We start from the raw sequence: 21,568 nt of genomic DNA on the forward strand, positions 1-21,568 counted from the left end.
ACCGCCGTGGATAGGTATGCCTGGAGGGTTTTGAACATGTGCATCACACTCGAGGCCACCGGCTGATTTTTACCAACTGTGTGGACTTCCGTAGATGGCTGTCAGAACATTTTGGAACTGAAATCTGACACTTGCGGATGTGCACTGATTCGTCATTCTGACACCATTCTGCGTGATTCCCGCTATGTGTGACAGAGGTATTACTGATTTTCTATTCTGAGATTGCTAGCATATCAATAAAGATTTCACTGTGTGTGGGTGTGTGTGTGTGTGTCCACATGTGCATGTGTAAAACAAAAATGAACTGTACTGCATAATAAAATTTCATGTACCATAATCTTTTTGCGTCACTTAAAACCTGAAAACATACAAATAAAAATGGTACCTTCTCATGAAGACCACTTGTTATCTGATCATTTTTCTGACTTTTAGCTTCATCAGACCAGCTACAGTAAAATGCATCAGGGAAACCACGGCTTGGTTACAGTTTGGTGATTGCCCCTGCACTGTTCAAATCGATGTCTTCAATTGGTTCTTCTTTCTGAATGTGTCATCAGCTTCCTCCTTCTTCGAATCCTCCAGGTAATCTTATCCAGCTGCTCGGGTTCCACGTAGGTGTAGAATCTGGCCATGATGGAAAAGATGATAGACACGCCCATAGAGAGGCCAGCAAACAGCAGGAACTCTTTCCACTGTGATGAAAACAGACAGGTTAGTGTACAAAAGTACCAAGAGGGTCATCTCAAAGGTCAGATCTGTATGAAGAAGGTTCATCCTGCTGGAAACAAAACAAAATGTGCATAACATCATGATATTTTAAGAAAATGTTTGGACATTAAGGTGCAACTGCCATGATTTTGATGTTTTACATATCAAAGTTGTACATGGTGTTGTGAAAGTGACGTGACACGGACCCACAACAGGGGGCGTTAATGAACAGACAATGGATAAGCCAAAAGTAACAATTTAATGTTGTGATTCGCACAACGACATACAGACAATAACAATATGGTGGACTGTCAATCATACACCAGGTGACGTGTGGGCAGGCTCGACAATAGAAGACGCCTGGCGAGAGAAGAGCTGGATCCCCACACAGCTTCCACCACCAACGGAGCTGAAGAACACCGGAGCCGCCAAGCCCTGCGCCCCAGGTGGCCGCTGTCTTCAGCAGTCAGACCCGGTACTGCTGGCAGAAAACAGAGACAGTCCAGATGAGTGTGAGTTCGCACACTCAGTAATCCCACAGTCAGTGTTTGGTAAAGGAGGGAGAACCTCCACCTCCAATCACACACTCGTGCAGCTCCTGGTTAACCACTTATCTGGGTTGGGGTGTGAGGCGAAGCCGTCGCGTCACACCAAACGCCAATCCTCCAGACAAGGCAACACTCCAGGAAAACGGCTGCAACAGAAGTTCAGGTTATTACACACAAAGTGTCAGTCAGCAGAGAAATTACCTGAATGGTAGTTGATTTCTCGGCGGGGAGGTGGAGTTGCAGTCCGGCCTTTATGGTGGTGGTGATGAGTAGTGGATGAGTGACAGCTGGTACGGATGATGAGTGACAGCTGTCACTCCTGGTTGCTCCGACGCCCTCTCGTGCTTGAAGCCCGCACTTCAAGCAGGGCGCCATCTTGTGGTGGTGGGCCAGCAGTACCTCCTCTTCAGCGGCCCACACAACAGGACCCCCCCCTCAACGGGTGCCTCCTGGTGCCCGACCAGGCTTGTCCGGGTGCCGCCGGTAGAAGTCGGCCAGGAGGGCCGGGTCCAGGATGAAGCTCCTCTTCACCCAGGAGCGTTCTTCGGGTCCATACCCCTCCCAGTCCACCAAATACTGGAACCCCCGGCCCTTCCGACGGACATCCAGGAGCTGGCGCACGGTCCAAGCCGGCTCCCCGTCGATGATCCGGGCAGGAGGCGGCGCCGGTCCGGGGGTACAGAGGGGTGAAACGTGGTGAGGTTTGATGTGTGACACATGGAAAACCGGGTGGATCCACAGTGAAGCTGGCAGCTTCAGCTTCACTGCGGCTGGACTGAGGACTTTGAGGATGGGGAAAGGTCCAATGTATCTGTCCTTCAACTTTTGGGATTCCACTTGCAGGGGAATGTCCTTTGTGGAAAGCCAAACCTCCTGCCCAGGCTGATACGCAGGGGCCGGGACACGCCGGCAGTCTGCATGGTTCTTGGCCCTCGTCCGGGCTTTGAGCAGGGCAGAGCGGGCAGTACGCCACACCCGACGGCACCTTCTCAGATGGGCCTGGACCGAGGGCACCCCGATCTCTCCCTCCACTAGCGGGAACAATGGGGGCTGGTACCCCAAACACACTTCAAATGGGGAGAGGCCGGTGGCAGACGAGACTTGGCTGTTATGAGCGTACTCGATCCAGGCCAGATGGTCACTCCAGGCCGTCGGGTGCGCGGAGGTCACGCAACGGAGGGCCTGCTCCAGTTCCTGGTTAGTCCGCTCTGCCTGCCCGTTCGTCTGGGGGTGGTACCCAGACGAGAGACTGACGGTGGCCCCCAGTTCCCTACAGACACTCCGCCAGACCTGGGAGGAGAACTGAGGACCACGATCCGAGACAATGTCTGATGGAATCCCATGCAGACGCACGACGTGGTGGACCAGGAGGTCTGCAGTCTCCTGGGCCGTCGGGAGCTTCGGGAGGGCCACGAAGTGGGCCGCCTTGGAGAACCGGTCCACTATCGTTAAGATGGTGGTGTTTCCCTGGGACGGCGGGAGGCCCGTGACAAAGTCCAGGCCGATATGAGACCAGGGGCGACGAGGCACAGGCAGAGGCTGGAGGAGGCCTTGGGCCTTGTGGTGGTCGGCTTTGCCCCTGGCACAGGTGGTGCAGGCCTGGACATACTCCCGGACGTCGGCTTCCATAGACGCCCACCAGAAGCGCTGCCGGACCACTGCCACGGTCCTTCGCACCCCCTGGGTGACAGGAGAGCTTGGAACCGTGACAGAAGTCAAGGACAGCAGCCCTGGCCTCTGGTGTGACGTACAGTTTGTTCTTTGGACCGGTCCCCGGGTCCGGGCTCCGTGTCAGGGCCTCCCGGACGGTCTTCTCCACATCCCAGGTAAGGGCGGCCACGACAGTGGACTCGGGGATGATGGTTTCAGGGGGGTCTGACAGCTCGGTCTTGACCTCCTCTTCGTGCACCTGGGACAGGGCGTCAGATCGTTGGTTCTTTGTCCCGGGGCGGTAGGTGATCCGGAAGTCAAAACGCCCGAAGAACAGCGACCAGCGGGCTTGCCTGGGGTTCAGACGCTTCGCGGTCCGGATGTACTCCAGGTTCCGATGGTCCGTGAAAACCATAAATGGTACCTATGCTCCCTCCAACAGGTGTCTCCACTCCTCAAGAGCCTCCTTCACCGCAAGAAGTTCCCGATTGCCGACGTCATAGTTCCGTTCAGCTGGGGTCAACCTGCGGGAAAAGTAGGCACATGGATGGAGAACCTTGTCGGACTCCCCGCTCTGGGATAGCACGGCTCCTATCCCTGAGTCAGAGGCATCCACTTGAACAACAAACTGGCGCTTGGGATCGGGCTGCAACGCGGCTTCGCACCGATCCGACCAGATGAAGGGGACTTTTGTGGAGGTCAGGGCTGTCAGGGGGCTAACTACCTGACTGTAGCCCTTGATGAACCTCCAGTAGAAATGTGCAAAACCGAGGAACTGTTGTAGTTTCCTACGGTTCGTTGGTTGGGGCCAATCTCTCACCGCCGCAACCTTGGCCGGATCAGGGGCGACGGAGTTGGAGGAGATGATGAACCCCAAGAAGGACAAAGAAGTGCGGTGGAACTCACACTTCTCGCCCTTCACAAACAGCCGGTTCTCCAACAACCGCTGTAGGACCTGACATACATGCTTGACATGGGTCTCAGGATCCGGAGAAAAGATGAGTATATCGTCTAGATATACGAAGACAAACCGATGCAGGAAGTCCCGCAAGACGTCATTAACCAACGCTTGGAACGTCGCGGGCGCATTGGTGAGGCCGAACGGCATGACCAGGTACTCAAAGTGACCTAACGGGGTGTTAAATGCCGTCTTCCACTCGTCTCCCTCCCGGATCCGAACCAGGTGATAAGCATTCCTAAGATCCAATTTCGTGAAAATTTGGGCTCCATGCAGGGGCGTGAACACTGAATCCAACAGAGGTAACGGGTATTGGTTGCGAACCGTGATCTCGTTCAGCCCTCTGTAATCAATGCATGGACGGAGGTCCGCCGTCCTTCTTGCCCACAAAAAAGAAACCAGCACCCACTCGGGGAGGTGGAGTTCCGGATCAACCCGGCAGCTAACGAGTCCCGGATGTAGGTCTCCATTGATTCGCGTTCCGGACGTGAGAGGTTGTACAGCCTGCTGGACGGGTACTCAGCGCCCGGTATCAAATCAATGGCACAATCGTACGGACGGTGCGGGGGCAACGAGAGTGCCAGATCCTTGCTGAAGACGTCAGCAAGGTCGTGGTACTCAGCCGGCACCGCCGCCAGATTGGGGGGAACTAAAACCTCCTCCTTAGCTGTCACACCGGGTGGAACCGAGGATCCTAAACACTCCCGGTGGCAGGTTTCGCTCCAGTGAACCACAACCCCAGATGGCCAATCAATCCGGGGATTGTGTTTTAACACCCATGGAAAACCAAAAATCACTCGGGAGGTAGAAGGTGTTACATAAAACACAATCTCCTCCCTGTGATTCCCAGACACCACCAATGTCACTGGCTGAGTCTGGTGTGTGATTAGTGGAAGAAGGGTGCCATCTAGTGCCCGCACCGACAATGGTGACGGTAAGGCCACTAGAGGGAGCCCAACCTCCTTTGCCCATCTGCTATCCAGCAGATTCCCCTCCGACCCCGTGTCCACCAGTGCTGGGGCGTGAAGGGTTAGATCCCCACTCAGGATCGTGACTGGGATTCGTGCAGATCGTCGGGGTTTCCCCACGTGGGTGTTGTGACCCACGAGTGCTGCTGTTTTGACCGTTTGGGGCATTCTCTCTGTAGAAAACAGAGACAGTCCTGATGAGTGTGAGTTCGCACACTCAGTAATCCCACAGTCAGTGTTTGGTAAAGGAGGGAGAACCTCCACCTCCAATCACACACTCGTGCAGCTCCTGGTTAACCACTTATCTGGGTTGGGGTGTGAGGCGAAGCCGTCACTGTCACACCAAACGCCAATCCCCCAGACAAGGCAACACTCCAGGAAAACGGCTGCAACAGAAGTTCAGGTTATTACACACAAAGTGTCAGTCAGCAGAGAAATTACCTGAATGGTAGTTGATTTCTCGGCGGGGAGGTGGAGTTGCAGTCCGGCCTTTATGGTGGTGGTGATGAGTAGTGGATGAGTGACAGCTGGTACAGATGATGAGTGACAGCTGTCACTCCTGGTTGCTCCAACGCCCTCTCGTGCTTGAAGCCCGCACTTCAAGCAGGGCGCCATCTTGTGGTGGTGGGCCAGCAGTACCTCCTCTTCAATGGCCCACACAACACAGCCCCAAATAATATCTGAAAAATGCTATAAGAATCACAAGAGCTACAGGAGTGACAAGAAAAGGTGTTGTTCAGCATGGAACTATGCCTTGTAAAATAAGAGAGATGGCAGGCAGAATGTTAACACTCATAGGGCCCAGAATTAAAGGGACACTCCACTCGTATTAACCCCTTAACGCCCGAATTTATATAGCTGTATATAAGAAAATGTTTTGTGTGTGTTTTTGCCTTTAAGTAGATGGTAAATTGGTATGGTAATGGTAATTTCACTTTTGCACAAAAACTAGATAGTAATATTGGGTATTTTGGTAATGACTTTATGTTATAATGTTATAATAATAATGATGGTATGTTGCAAATTTGCGACAACGGGCATACAGGACAATTTGGTAAGTTGCATATTTGAGTCAGAGATTGTAGCATATATGCGACAATGGACGTTAAGGGGTTAAAATAGCAGTTTCTAAAAGATAAAGATCATATCAACCTTGAAATACAGTTTCTGATAATTATTGGAATTTATTTTTTTGAGAATTTTTCAAATGAAGTTTCCTCCAGTTGCCTGTGCTATGACATCACAAGTGCTCTTAACACACTGTTGAATGTAAACAAATGTATAGAGATATCAGTAAAACTCCTTACAAAATCTCAAAAATAGGCTAATGATTTGACTAATATTCATAAATAAGAGCAAGAAATATAATTTGCTACTTTCTGATGTCACGTTATAATTTAAGTGTAACATTTTCAGGTGTTTTACTGCAGTATCTATGCATGTATGCACACCAGGCTGCGCAAAATCAGCACTTGTGACTTCATACATGTAGCACATGGAAGGCTGGTCAGTTTTTTAAAAATCATAAAAAATTAAGCTAATCTATTGCAAATCTTGTTTTTATTTAAGATGTCACTATTTCAATATATAATCTCTTATTTTAGGGGTTAACATTGATGAATAAAGTGTCCCTTTAAGGTGGAAGATATGTGTGCAGATGTGCAGCTAAAATGAAGCTATATTTGTAGCCACTTCTCTAAAGGCCCAGTCATACTTAACACAAATGAGCATGAATGGGCAAAAAAAGCCAAAGTCTGAGACGCAGTCGGGAGGGACAAATATTCGGCCAGCTGTGTACGAATGACGTGCAATTACCCAGAACGTGGGCCGAAGCCGCCTTGACAGATTCACGCACATTCAGAGTGCAGCAGCTCTCTCTCTCTCTCTCTTGCTTTACGGTTGATCAAGTGGTATTCAATGCGGACACTGAATGTCCTGCCTTTCAATACTATCTGCTGTTGCGGTCAATGTGGTCTGACCACGGTCTACACCCATGCAGGTTTCCGCCTCATCCGTGTTGCATGGGGGGGCCACTCGGGTCATTGGGCTCCCAGTCTTGTTGCATTGGGGGGGCACTTGGGTCAGTGGGCTCACAGTCTTGTTGCATTGGGGGGGCACTCGGGTCAGTGGGCTCACAGTCTTGTTGCATTGGGGGGGCCACTCAGGGAATTGGGCTCCCAGTCTTGTTGTATTGGGGGGTCCACTCGGGTCAGTGGGCTCACAGTCTTGTTGCATTGGGGGGGCCACTCGGGTCAGTGGGCTCACAGTCTTGTTGAGCCTGAGCCTGGTTCTGCTGGAGGTTTCTTCCTGTTAAAAGGGAGTTTTTCCTTCCCACTGTCACCAAGTGCTTGCTCACAGGGGGTCGTTTTGACCGTTGGGGTTTTTACGTAATTATTGTATGGCCTTGCCTTACAATATAAAGCGCCTTGGGGCAACTGTTTGTTGTGATTTGGCGCTATATAAATAAAATTGATTGATTGATTGATTGTTGTATTGGGGGGGCCACTCAGGGCATTGGGCTCCCAGTCTTGTTGCATTGGGGGGGCACTCGGGTCAGTGGGCTCACAGTCTTGTTGCATTGGGGGGGGCCACTCGGGTCATTGGGCTCCCAGTCTTGTTGCATTGGGGGGCCACTCGGGTCATTGGGCTCACAGTCTTGTTGCATTGGGGAGCACTCGGGTCAGTGGGCTCCCAGTCTTGTTGCATTGGGGGGGCCACTCGGGTCAGTGGGCTCCCAGTCTTGTTGCATTGGGGGGGCACTCGGGTCAGTGGGCTCACATGGTAGTCAAATTTTCACTTGGTCAGGATTCGAGCTCATTCGGCCTCTTGTGTGATGGGGATTCCGACATTCGGGGTGGCTGCACGATTGGGCCCGCCTGTACGACTGCCCTGCGAATGCTGTAGAAAGTTTCCAAATGCATCTCATCACTTGTCAAGTGTGGTTCAAACTGCCATTCAGCCAGGACTCTGCCTCATTCATGCTTAGTGTGACGGGGGTATCAGGATTGCTTTGTAGAAAAACCCATGCTTTTGTCTGAAATGGGAAGAAACCTGCAGTGGAGCGACGCTTACTATTTCAAGCCAGGTGAAAATGCAAAATCTGAGGATGATGCAATCCGCCCCAGAGGAGCAGAGGTAAAAGGCACGGGCAAGAACTTTACAGTATCTGTACAAGTTTTATCATCAATGATCTACTTTTTTTTCCGAGTATGTGTTGTGTTAAAAATAACTGAATGACTAAGTTTCAATCCTGACACACAGTATTTTGACGAGATATACTGGTTTGGAAATACTGGAATACTGGTTTGCATCCCAGGCATCATATACCAATGTTTCACTAATACAGAGAACCAGTATAGACTCGTGTTATTCTGCATAAAGCTGCATAAACCAACATACTGTCATCAGGTATTGCAACGACCTGGCGTCCGTATGTCCGTCCGTCCGTTCATCTGTCTGTGCTCAGCATAAGTCCAGTTCTATTACTGTCAGAGTCTTCAAATTCACAGGGAACATTCTTGGGACACAGACCTTGGACAAGTTTGAAGATGGCTAACCTTGACATATTTTAAGAGGTATTTTAAGAGGTTAAAGCTCACATTCAGTGTAAACCTGTTCCGTTTTGTTTTTGAGGAGAGCTGTACAGTGGCGTCAGTGGCTGGTCTCTCCAAAACTGCTTCGTTTTGTGTGGTTTCTCATATATTATGGAAAAGCTGGTGAGAAATAAACACTTCTAAAACCAAAAACACTGTTTTTGGAACATAATAACACCTCTGAACTTATTTCGTGGGTGTTAGCATAGTGACATCACAGGTTGGTAGCTAGCTGCAAAACTGTTTCGTTTGTGTGTAAATATATCCTCTTTGTCATATACTAGGTCTGTTAGAAAACTATCCGACCTTTATATTTTTTGCAAAAACCATATGGATTTGAATCACGTGTGATTGCATCAGCCAAGCTTGAACCTTCGTGCGCATGCGTGAGTTTTTTCATGCCTGTCGGTTGCGTCATTCGCCTGTGAGCACGCTTTGTGTGAGCAGTGGTCCACCCCTCTCGTCTGATTTTTATTGCGAGTAAATGTCTGAACGATTTGGAGCTTTGCTGCATCAAATTTTTCCAGAAACTGTGAGAGACAGCCAGGTGGACACCATTCAGAAAATTCAGATGGCTTTCAGGGACAATTTTTTGGGGATCACACAAATTAAGGAGTGTTACAGCCGTTTTAAAGACCGCCCACAGCTGCTGGGAGCACGCTGCGCTCCGAGCGGCGATTGACAGGCTGAAACGACCAGATCATTTCCAAAGTGAAGGCTGTGTTGATCCGGGATGTTGTCTGACTACCACAGAAATGGCAGAAGACATGGACATCAGCACTTTTTCGGCACATTCCATTGTTACACTGTTGCTTCATCACGGCGTTGCTTTGTGCCATGCGGCTCCACCGCAACGCGCGAATTCCTCCGCTCCTCTTTCCATGACAAAATCTCCTGTAACAGTGGAATGTGCCATTCATTTCCAAACTGAACGCCGAACGTTGATCCGGGACGTCGTCTGACTACCAGAGAAATTGCAGAAGACATGGACATCAGCACTTTTTCAGCACATTGAGACAGACGTGCGGAGGAATTCGCGCATCGGGACGGAGACGCATGGCACAAAGCAACGCTGTGATGAAGCCTCACAGGACATGTTCTGGCATATCCAGCTCATCCACAATTTCTCGGATAGTCACACGACTGAAAAGCCACCGAAAGCCGTCTGAAAGCCATCTGAAAGCCGTCCTGTGAGACCAAAACGGAGGTGCTTTTGTCCCGCGCCATTCGCGGCTCTGTGTCGCATTCCTCTGCTCCTCTTTCCATGACAAAAACTCCTGTAACAGTGGAATGTGCCGAAAAAGTGCTGATGTCCATGTCTTCTGCCATTTCTGTGGTAGTCAGACGACGTCCCGGATCAACACAGCCTTCACTTTGGAAATGATCTGGTCGTTTCAGCCTGTCAATCGCCGCTCGGAGCGTGGCGCGCTCTCAGTCGCTGTGGGCGGTCTTTAAACCGGCTGTAACACTGCTTAATCTGTGTGATCCCCATAAAATTGTCCCTGAAAGCCATCTGAATTTTCCGAATGGTGTCCACCTGGCTGTCTCTCACAGTTTCTGGAAAAATTTGATGCAGCAAAGCTCCAAATCATTCAGACATTTTACTCGCAATAAAAATCCGACGAGAGGGGTGGACCACTGCTCACTCAAAGCGTGCTCACAGGCGAATGACGCAACCGACAGGCGTGAAAAAACTCACGCATGTGCACGAAGGTTCAAGCTTGGCTGATGCAATCACACGTGATTCAAATCCATATGGTTTTTGCAAAAAATAAAAAGGTCGGATAGTTTTCTAACAGACCTGGTATTATGTAAAAGAGAGCGAGAAATAAGCACTTCTAAAACTGAAGACGCTGTTTTTAGAACGGCATTTAGCGGACGTTAGTGTTCAATTTGATCACTTTAGTTTTTGAGTGGTGGGGGTGACAGCCAATCAGAGTAGAGCTACACTGTGATGTCATAGTCTAGTTGCTAGCGCCAAACAGTTTTTGGAACCTAATAATTACTTAAACTGCAAATTTTAAAGAACACAATGCTCATACGGCCAAGGGAATATTATCGTTATATTTTTTTATTTAAGCCTGCATGTGTTAGAATATGTTCAATGTTTGTATGTAGCACATAGCTCCAAGGCAGTACCTGTTCCAGTCCGGCCCCCTCCGCCACAATCAGGACGATCACGTTCCCTAACGCCACAGTGAGCAGCCAGCCGGCCTGCAGGACTGACTTCATATTCGCTGGAGCCTGTACAGAGCCAGTGTTAGTGTACTTTACACACAACAACAAAGCCTGGGATCCACAAATACCCTGAGTAAGCTGCTATAGTTAGACAATAATGAGGAGGAGCTGCAGTGAGGTGCATGCAGACAAACCTGAGAGTAGGAGAACTCCAGGCCTGTGATGGAGAACATCACCTCCCCTGCTGTCATGATGACGTACTGAGGGAGCTGCCAGGCAATAGGCACGTTGTTGGCTTTCACGTCCTCCAACCTACGCGCCTCAGTCTGGCCTGAGTCCTGCCAAAGCGCACGGAGAAGCTTTTGTCAGGAGGGAAGAGCATTCAAACAAGTCAGGTGTCCTGTGTGAAGAAGAAATGAAGCTGACCTCCAGCAAGACGGCGGTGTAAGAAGCTCCAAAGTCCAGCAGGCCCAGGTCCACATAAGAGCAATTCTGGGTGTCTGAGACACAGCTGACAGATGAGTATCTAAAAGGAGGAAACCAAAGTCAACACCAAGCAGTTCAACTACCCAGCAGAAGAAAAACATTGACTGATTTAACAATAATCGCAACTCTTCGTTTGTCAATTTTATGTAATTTTTAATTAAATATTCTGAAGTTTTTTTTGTTTATTATTTGATTTGTCTGCACAAAACACAAGAGTAAGTCCCTTCGGCTTTTCCCTTGTTTCACAACAGATCCGCTATGGTCCGTTTTGCGCCGGGTGCCCTTCCTGATGCAATTTCACGTTACATGATGAAAGTGCAGGAGGAGCTTTGAACCACACTCACATGCTCCGTTCTACGGTCTCATTTGCAGAAATGCCGTAGTCAGCTGGAACATGGAAGTCCACGCCTCCAACAGTCAAGTTTATTGCTCCTGTCTGCGTGTTGATGAACCTGTGGAAGAAAGACTTTAGCACCAAAACTCACTTTTTAATATGTGCTCTGATGCTAAATTCATAATTACAGCTCAGCTCACACTCAGGTGTACACTGAAAAACAAACAAAGAAAAAAAAATCCAAGTATTTCAGTCGATTTCATGGTCTCAAAATTGATTTCCAGTCAGGTGTAAACATGTAATCATGGGGGGCAATAAAACAGGTTTTACTGCCCCCCCAACACACATACACACACCTGCTGTCACAGCCTCTGTGCAAGGATTTGCTTAAAAAGAACACCTGAAAATGAAGATACAATTTGCTGGACAGTACATCTGAGATGCAAGCCGAGATTTGAGGTTTTTGTGAAAGAAAATCCATGAAGTTGTATAAATGGGGATACAAAATGCAAAACATCCACTGTGCACAATTTCTCCAATCACAGCCACATAAGCCTGTAACTTCTTCTGGGTTGTCTGGGTGTCTTGTGTTGTGAAAGTGTCGTGACACGGACCCACAACAGGGGGCGTTAATGAACGGACAATGGATAAGCCAAAAAGTAACAATTTAATGTTGTGAATCGCACAACAACGTACAGACAATAACAATATGGTGGACTGTCAATCATACACCAGGTGACATGTGGGCAGGCTCGACAATAGAAGATGCCTGGAGAGAGAAGAGCTGGATCCCCACACAGCTTCCAACACCAACGGAGCTGAAGAACACCGGAGCCGCCAAGCCCTGCGCCACAGGTGGCCGCTGTCTTCAGCAGTCAGACCCGGTACTGCTGGCAGAGAACAGAGACAGTCCAGATGAGTGTGAGTTCACACACTCAGTAATCCCACAGTCTGTATTAAGTAAAGGAGGGAAAACCTCCACCTCCAATCACACACACTCGTGCAGCTCCTGGTCAACCACTTATCTGGGTTGGGGTGTGAGGCAAAGCCGTCGCTGTCACACCAAAAGCCAATCCCTCAGATAAGGACACACTCCAGGAAAACGGCTGCAACAGAAGTTCAGGTTATTACACACAAAGTGTCAGTCAGCAGAGACATTACCTGAAATGGTAGTTGATTTCTCGGCGAGGAGGTGGAGTTGCAGTCCGGTCTTTGTAGTGGTGGTGATGGGTGACAGCTTGTGTTGATTAATGACAGCTGTCACCTCCAGCAAAGCCGACGCCCTCTCGTGCTTGAAGCCCGCACATCAAGCAGGGCGCCATCTTGTGGTGGTGGGCCAGCAGTACCTCCTCTTCAGCGGCCCACACAACATCTTGGTGGCTTTCCTCACTCTTGTCCTTCTTGCACAGTCACTTAATTTTTGAGAACTGTCTACTCCACACAGATTTACCATAGAGTGCCATACTGTTTGTATTTCTTCATAACTGATGTAAATAAAGTTTAAGACATATTCAATGACTTGGAAATGTTCATGTATCTATCCCCTGACTTGACTGAAGAAAAGTGGCAATAAAACTGATTATTTACAGGTATTATACCTAAGACTCCATTACTTATGAAACCCATCACCTTGGCTTTTATATTTTTAATTAATTTATATCAGGTTATTCAAGGATTCAAAGGATTCAAAAGAATTTTATTGTCATATCAAATCAAATCAATTTTATTTATATAGCGCCAAATCACAACAAACAGTTGCCCCAAGGCGCTTTATATTGTAAGGCAAAGCCACACAATAATTACGGAAAAACCCCAACGGTCAAAACGACCCCCTGTGAGCAAGCACTTGGCGACAGTGGGAAGGAAAAACTCCCTTTTAACAGGAAGAAACCTCCAGCAGAACCAGGCTCAGGGAGAGGCAGTCTTCTGCTGGGACTGGTTGGGACTGAGGGAGAGAACCAGGAAAGGGGAACCAGGGGAGCAGAGATCAATCACTAATGATTAAATGCAGAGTGGTGCATACAGAGCAAAAAGAGAAAGAAACACTCAGTGCATCATGGGAACCCCCCAGCAGTCTAAGTCTATAGCAGCATAACTAAGGGATGGTTCAGGGTCACCTGATCCAGCCCTAACTATAAGCTTTAGCAAAAAGGAAAGCTTTAAGGCTAATCTTAAAAGTAGAGAGGGTGACTGTCTCCCTGATCCCAATTGGGAGCTGGTTCCACAGGAGAGGAGCCTGAAAGCTGAAGGCTCTGCCTCCCATTCTACTCTTACAAACCCTAGGAACTACAAGTAAGCCTGCAGTCTGAGAGCGAAGCGCTCTATTGGGGTGATATGGTACTACGAGGTCCCTAAGATAAGATGGGACCTGATTATTCAAAAACCTATAAGTAAGAAGAAGAATTTTAAATTCTATTCTAGAATTAACAGGAAGCCAATGAAGAGAGGCCAATATGGGTGAGATATGCTCTCTCCTTCTAGTCCCTGTCAGTACTCTAGCTGCAGCATTTTGAATTAACTGAAGGCTTTTCAGGGAACTTTTAGGACAACCTGATAATAATGAATTACAATAGTCCAGCCTAGAGGAACTAAATGCATGAATTAGTTTTTCAGCATTACTCTGAGACAAGACCTTTCTAATTTTAGAGATATTGCGCAAATGCAAAAAAGCAGTCCTACATATTTGTTTAATATGCGCATTGAATGACATATCCTGATCAAAAATGACTCCAAGATTTCGCACAGTATTACTAGAGGTCAGGGTAATGCCATCCAGAGTAAGGATCTGGTTAGACACCATGTTTCTAAGATTTGTGGGGCCAAGTACAATAACTTCAGTTTTATCTGAGTTTAAAAGCAGGAAATTAGAGGTCATCCATGTCTTTATGTCTGTAAGACAATCCTGCAGTTTAGCTAATTGGTGTGTGTCCTCTGGCTTCATGGATAGATAAAGCTGGGTATCATCTGTGTAACAATGAAAATTTAAGCAATGCTGTCTAATAATGCTGCCTAAGGGAAGCATGTATAAAGTGAATAAAATTGGTCCTAGCACAGAACCTTGTGGAACTCCATAATTAACCTTAGTCTGTGAAGAAGATTCCCCATTTACATGAACAAATTGTAATCTATTAGATAAATATTATTCAAACCACCGCAGCGCAGTGGCTTTAACACCTATGGCATGCTCTAATCTCTGTAATAAAATTTTATGGTCACCAGTATCAAAAGCAGCACTGAGGTCTAACAGAACAAGCACAGAGATGAGTCCACTGTCCGAGGCCATAAGAAGATCATTTGTAACCTTCAATAATGCTGTTTCTGTACTATGATGAATTCTAAACCCTGACTGAAACTCTTCAAATAGACCATTCCTCTGCAGATGATCAGTTAGCTGTTTTACAACTACCCTTTCAAGAATTTTTGAGAGAAAAGGAAGGTTGGAGATTGGCCTATAATTAGCTAAGATAGCTGGGTCAAGTGATGGCTTTTTAAGTAATAGTTGAATTACTGCCACCTTAAAAGCCTGTGGTACATAGCCAACTAATAAAGATAGATTGATCATATTTAAGATCGAAGCATTAATTAATGGTAGGGCTTCCTTGAGCAGCCTGGTAGGAATGGGGTCTAATAGACATGTTGATGGTTTGGAGGAAGTAACTAATGAAAATAACTCAGACAGAACAATCGGAGAGAAAGAGTCTAACCAAATACCGGCATCACTGAAAGCAGCCAAAGAGAACGATATGTCTTTGGGATGGTTATGAGTAATTTTTTCTCTAATAGTTAAAATTTTATTAGCAAAGAAAGTCATGAAGTCATTACTAGTTAAAGTTAAAGGAATACTCGGCTCAATAGAGCTCTGACTCTTTGTCAGCCTGGCTACAGTGCTGAAAAGAAACCTGGGGTTGTTCTTATTTTCTTCAATTAGTGATGAGTAGTAAGATGTCCTAGCTTTACGGAGGGCTTTTTTATAGAGCAACAGACTCTTTTTCCAGGCTAAGTGAAGATCTTCTAAATTAGTGAGACGCCATTTCCTCTCCAACTTACAGGTTATCTGCTTTAAGCTGTGAGTTTGTGAGTTATACCACGGAGTCAGGCACTTCTGATTTAAGACTCTCTTTTTCAGAGGAGCTACAGCATCCAAAGTTCCTCAATGAGGATATAAAACTATTGACGAGATAATGTATCTCACTCACAGAGTTTAGGTAGCTACTCTGCCCTGTGTTGGTATATGGTATTGGAGAACATAAAGAAGGAATCATATCCTTAAACCTAGTTAGAGCGCTTTCTGAAAGACTTCTACTGTAATTAAACTTATTCCCCACTGCTGGGTAGTCCATCAGAGTAAATGTAAATGTTATTAAGAAATGATGAGACAGAAGGGGGTTTTCAGGGAATACTGTTAAGTCTTCAATTTCCATACCATAAGTCAGAACAAGATCTAAGGTATGATTAAAGTGGTGGGTGGACTCATTTACATTTTGAGCAAAGCCAATCGAGTCTAACAATAGATTAAATGCACAGTTGAGGCTGTCATTCTCAGCATCTGTGTGGATGTTAAAATCGCCCACTATAACTACATTATCTGAGCTAAGCACTAAGTCAGACAAAAGGTCCAAAAATTCACAGAGAAATTCACAGTAACAAGCAGGTGGACGATAGATAACAACAAATAAAACTGGTTTTTGGGACTTCCAATTTGGATGGACAAGACTAAGAGTCTTTCAAATGAATTAAAGCTCTGTCTGGGTTTTTGATTAATTAATAAGCTGGAGTGGAAGATTGCTGCTAATCCTCCGCCTCGGCCCATGCTATGAGCGTTCTGGCAGTTAGTGTGACTCGGGGGTGTTGACTCATTTAAACGAACATATTCATCCTGCTGTAACCAGGTTTCTGTAAGGCAGAATAAATCAATATGTTGATCAATTATTATATCATTTACTAACAGGGACTTAGAAGAGAGAGATCTAATGTTTAATAGACCACATTTAACTGTTTTAGTCTGTGGTGCAGTTGAAGGTGCTATATTATTTTTTCTTTTTGAATTTTTATGCTTAAATAGATTTTTGCTAGTTATTGCTGGTCTGGGAGCAGGCACCGTCTCTACGGGGATGGGGTAATGAGGGGATGGCAGGGGGAGAGAAGCTGCAGAGTGGTGTGTAAGACTACAACTCTGCTTCCTGGTCCCAACCCTGGATAGTCACGGTTTGGAGGATTTAAGAAAATTGGCCAGATTTCTAGAAATGAGAGCTGCTCCATCCAAAGTGGGATGGATGCCGTCTCTCCTAACAAGACCAGGTTTTCCCCAGAAGCTTTGCCAATTATCTATGAAGCCCACCTCATTTTTTGGACACCACTCAGACAGCCAGCAATTCAAGGAGAACATGCGGCTAAACATGTCACTCCCGGTCCGATGTCATGTGCACATAGGAACATGTTCCTTGCACAATGAAATGTGTCTACTGCATTTAACCCATCCTAATTGCCAGTTAGGGGCAGAAGTCGCCTTTAGGCGCCCGGGGACCAGCTCCAGATGTGCTTCCCTGCCTAGGTCAACAGCAGGGCTGAGCAAACCATGACCGGCTTTTACAGACAACACACACAACACACATGAGCCGGCCCGGTACATGAACACATATAAAAGCACACACAAGGTAAAAACGTGGGATAGAAAAACCTTCATAGCTGCTGCATTACACAGCAGCAATGCAGGAAAAAAAAACCATCAGCACAAAAAACAATGAACACACACACAGACAGGAGACGAAAGACGACAACTGAGATTTGAAAGTCCAGTTTATCAGAACACCCGGAGGCAGCCTTTAGGCGCCGTCAACAGCCTTGTTCATCAGAGAGAAAACTGACCCACCTTTCGTCAAAAAAGTGACAGCTGCCAATCAAAATCGACTACGTCACTAAGCCCCGCCCCCTCTATGACGTCATAGCCAATCAGAATCGATGACGTCACTATGTCCCGCCCCTAAGCCCCTCCCCTAGTCCAGCCTCCAAGCCCCGCCCCTTATGACATCACAGCCAATCATAATCGATGATGTCACTATGCCCTGCTCCTAAACCCCGCCCCTAGTCCCACCTCCGAGCCCCCGCCCCTTATGACGTCACATCCAATCAGAGTCGATGACGTCAGTATGTCCCGCCCATAAGCCCCGCCCCCAGCCCCTCCCCTAGTTCCGCCCCTGGCTCCTCCCCTAGCCCCACCCCAAGCTCCTCCCCTAACCCCGGCCAAGCACCGCCTCCAAGCCTTACCTCCCCTCCCACCCAGGGTCTAATATTTTAATGTCATTTTATTTCATGAATTAAAGAACGATTAAAAATACCTAGATCTTTTTAATGTATTAAAGAATTAACTAATTCTGAAATAATTAAACATAAATCAGTGTCTATTATTTAATGCCCCTTTAATATTTTTAATTCTTAAATTATTACGTTTCCTTTTCTGTTTTTTAATTTGTAAATTAAAGAAGGGGGTACAAATAGCCGTCTCTCGGCTGTAAGTCTTTGCAGCAAGACGGTCAAATACCCACGCATAGAGCCGCTCGCGGAAACATGACCCCACGGCTGTAAAACCTGTTGCAGACGCTGTGTCTGTGTGAGTGCGTGTGTGTGTGTGTGTGCGTGCGTGTGTGTGTGTGTGTGGCGGGACACCCGCTGAGCGGAGATGCTGCCCCGAGGTGATGAACCCGAAGAACAATAAACAATGCTCCTTATCACTCACGCCAGATGATGTTTTCTTTTAAGATATTAGCCGATCGATCATGGTGCGCGGGACACCCGCTGAGCGGAGATGCTGCCCCGAGCCCGAACAATAAACAATGCTCCTTATCACTTACGTCCCTGGGAACGAGTCAGCGAGCATTTCCACTACGACCGGTGAAGAGTGAAGATGCCTGGACCCCCAGCTATGGGTATAAAATAGAATAAATTTGCGGAAAAAATCCTGGAAAACCATGTTGTTTAATTAAGTTTTCTTGTCTTCGAGCAGAGTGCGAAAACCGCATCAGCTTTCAGGGTAAGTGATTTAAGTAATCTGTTTTGATAGAAATGAGTGTTTTTAAATGATGCACGCCGTCTGAAACTGTCTTTTTTTTTTTTTTTTTTAGACAAAACCACGCAGACGGTCCAGAGCGCGTTCGGACCCGTCCTCGGTAATATATTTGAAATAGTACAGAATATCCGCTTGCGAGGGTGATGCTTTGTATTCATTTATTTATGTTAATTCTAGAAATCAAGTCAGAGCCCCCTGAAGAAGTTCGAAGGCTGGAAGCCCCGACTTCACCACGCAGATGTAAGTACAGCGATCGAGATTAAATCACGGTTAAAAACTCTGGAATAAGCCGATTTTTTCTGTCACAGCCCATGGAGAAGCGGGTCAGCGGGAGAGACCCGTAAAACGATCCGCGGATGTACACGGTAAGGAGTCGGAGTTTATGTATTTATTTATTTATTTTAAATATTTAATAACTAACGATTTTCTCTTTTTTCAGCACGCGGTGGAGGGAGACCGTCTATTTTCCACCGACACGCAAGGCTCGAAGATATTCTGAGCTGGGATTAACCTCATCACACAACTTTCTTGAAAATGTGTAGTCTGTTTTTATTTTTTTATTTTTTCTCTTATTCCGATGGAACGGGAGAATTCATTTGAAGAGGTATATTAACTGAATTTCTTGAGGTAGATTCTTCCTGCTACAGATTTTAAAAGATGGAAGGAGAGAATTCACATCGGGAAAATAACTTCGGACGTGTATTGGATTTAAACGCTTCAATAATCGACTCAGCGGGGAGCGCTCCTGGAGCAGATGGCCCATTACCCGAGGCGTTAAATTCGCCGCCTCGAAATAACATCGAGTCCGGAGAGAGACTTTTAAGCCGTGTTCGTTTAACACCGTTAAATGAGGCTCTTAACAATTTAGCGGCTGAACGAGAATCGGAAGAAATTAACCCCTACATCATTTCTGCGATTAACGCTATAAATTCGACGGTCCAGTCTGATACTGAAGAGCCCCCTGACCCCCCGCACACCTCACCTCCAGACGAGTCCGGTCCCGCGGCGTTGAACCAGGTACGCCTGACTCCGTTAAATAACGCCGTAAACCTCCTCGCGTGTGAAGTTAATCCTCACGTCCAATCCACGGTGGATGAATTAAATCAAACGCCTAACGACGCTCGCGCTTTTTCACCTTTAAGAAGTCCCTCCCGCGCAATGCGCGCGGAGAAGAGATTTTAAACAGAGCTCGTTTAACCCCGATAAACGCGGCGATCTCTGTTTTGATGGAAGACGGGGATGATGCACGACCGGGGTCCAGCCGACACTCTCCCATGTCGGGCGGTGGGGCTGCTAACGTCATCAGGAGACCTGCTTTTAACAATATCGAAATCAGGCTGCCTCTCAATTTCCAGCGCGCCGACGAAATTCCCGACTACGCGGAATTTTACCGTAACGTCGTAGGGGCTCTTCATAACTCGGTTGAAAAGGCTTTAACACACGCCAGGGCCGGGGACTTTATCCAAATGGAGATTCGTGGGGACTCAGTCTACAACGAGGCCGCTTTGATCAGCTCATATAACGACGCTGGCAATGTGACGGGCTTCCAAAATCTGTTAGAACGATTGATACAATCGAATTCCAACGTTTTAGCCGACGAGTCTCTGGAATTAGTGGTTCAAGTCATCCGCAACCAGAACGGCGCGGGGAAGCGCAGAATAGATGACCTCCTCCATCACGAGGTTCTGAGGAAAAAATCCAAATGCCTTAATATCGTGTATAATCCTGACAACAGTTTATGTTTCGCGATAAACCTCGTTCAGTTATTGAATCCTCATCTGAGTACGCACGAGGCGGAGCAGCGCGGGCTGGCGTTACAAAATAGCGTCGGATTAACGGAAGCTACGCCGGTATCTTTAGAGCAGGTGGGAAAATTTGAAAACGCTCTGGGTTGTAAAATTGTGGTGTTTTTCAGAGCCGAAGGGGAGAGAAAGCTGACAAAATTCCAGACAGGAATACCGGCGCAGCAGAAAACTCTTTTCGTTTTTCTGTTTAATAATCATTTTTACGGAATCATCGATTTAAAGAGATTTTTGGGAGTGAAATATGTATGTAAGTTTTGCTTTGAGGGTACAATAACCACGCCTCCCATAATTGTCCGTCATATTGTAAAATTTGTGAATCCACGCAGTGTTATGAGAAAAATAACCCGGTATTCTGCAGCGAATGTAACAAGGAGTGTCGCTCTCCCACCTGTTACAGCCTGCATAAACAGCCGAAGTATCGTCCTTCCGCCGGTAAGTTCGTTAATGTGTGTGATAACAGAAAAAAATGCTCTCGATGTAAACGTGAGTATTACATAGCGTTTTCTAAAAACAGCGCTCCGCACGTGTGTAAGCAGAAGAGGTGTCATATATGCGGCGAGGCTCTCCAGGAGCCGAGCGAGGGTCACCTCTGCTATATGACGCCGCTCAAAGATGAAGAGACGCATTCAGAGAAATATGTTTTTTATGATTTTGAAACGTATGTCGATAATAACGGGGAACACGTACCGTTTTACGTCAGCGCTGTAACAAAGACGGGTGATTTTTGGAGCGCATGGGGGACAGACTGCGTAGCCCGCTTCTTTAAACATTTTAGAACGAGAAAATTCAAAGAATACGTGTTCATCGCTCACAACTCAAAAGGTTTTGATGGCTATTTGCTTCTAAAGTATTTAGTCCAGCAGGGCGTAACCCCCGCTGTGATTATGACCGGGAGTAAACTATTACTCATGACAGACGCCGCCTTTAAACAGAAATATATAGATTCGTATCTTTCCTTACAATGCGCTTATCTCAGATGCCTAAAGCCCTGGGGATCCGGCTGAAAGACGAAATCATCCGCAAAGGTTACTTTCCGCACCTGTTCAGTTCAGAAAAAAATCTGAACTATGTCGGTCCGTACCCTGACTCAGCGGCTTACGGGGTCGCAAATATGTCAGACGGAGAAAGAGAGGAATTTAACGCGTGGTACGTGCGGGAAAAAAACGCAATTTTCGATTTTAAAGCCGAGGCCGTTATGTATTGTGATAACGATACAAAAATCTTGGCTGCAGCCTGCTCCAAATTTATGTCTGAATTCATCGCTGAAACACTCGTGG

General features: G+C 46.9%; 1 protein-coding gene across 1 annotated transcript in view; it reads right to left on the reverse strand.

The window, feature by feature from the left end:
* Nucleotides 1–380: 380 nt before the first annotated feature.
* Nucleotides 381–21,568, reverse strand: part of slc15a2 (solute carrier family 15 member 2) — a 148,287-nt gene continuing 127,099 nt past the window's right edge. Inside the window, exons 18-22 of the mRNA XM_034185769.1 lie at nucleotides 11,434–11,541; nucleotides 11,030–11,129; nucleotides 10,798–10,941; nucleotides 10,565–10,669; nucleotides 381–692 (exon numbers count right to left, since the gene is read on the reverse strand). Of these exons, the coding sequence (XP_034041660.1) occupies nucleotides 525–692; nucleotides 10,565–10,669; nucleotides 10,798–10,941; nucleotides 11,030–11,129; nucleotides 11,434–11,541 (625 nt within the window). The 3' untranslated portion in view covers nucleotides 381–524. The remainder of the gene's footprint in view (nucleotides 693–10,564; nucleotides 10,670–10,797; nucleotides 10,942–11,029; nucleotides 11,130–11,433; nucleotides 11,542–21,568) is intronic.

The sequence above is a fragment of the Thalassophryne amazonica genome, chromosome 14 (genome assembly GCF_902500255.1).
Source record: "Thalassophryne amazonica chromosome 14, fThaAma1.1, whole genome shotgun sequence".
Lineage (NCBI taxonomy): Eukaryota > Metazoa > Chordata > Actinopteri > Batrachoidiformes > Batrachoididae > Thalassophryne > Thalassophryne amazonica.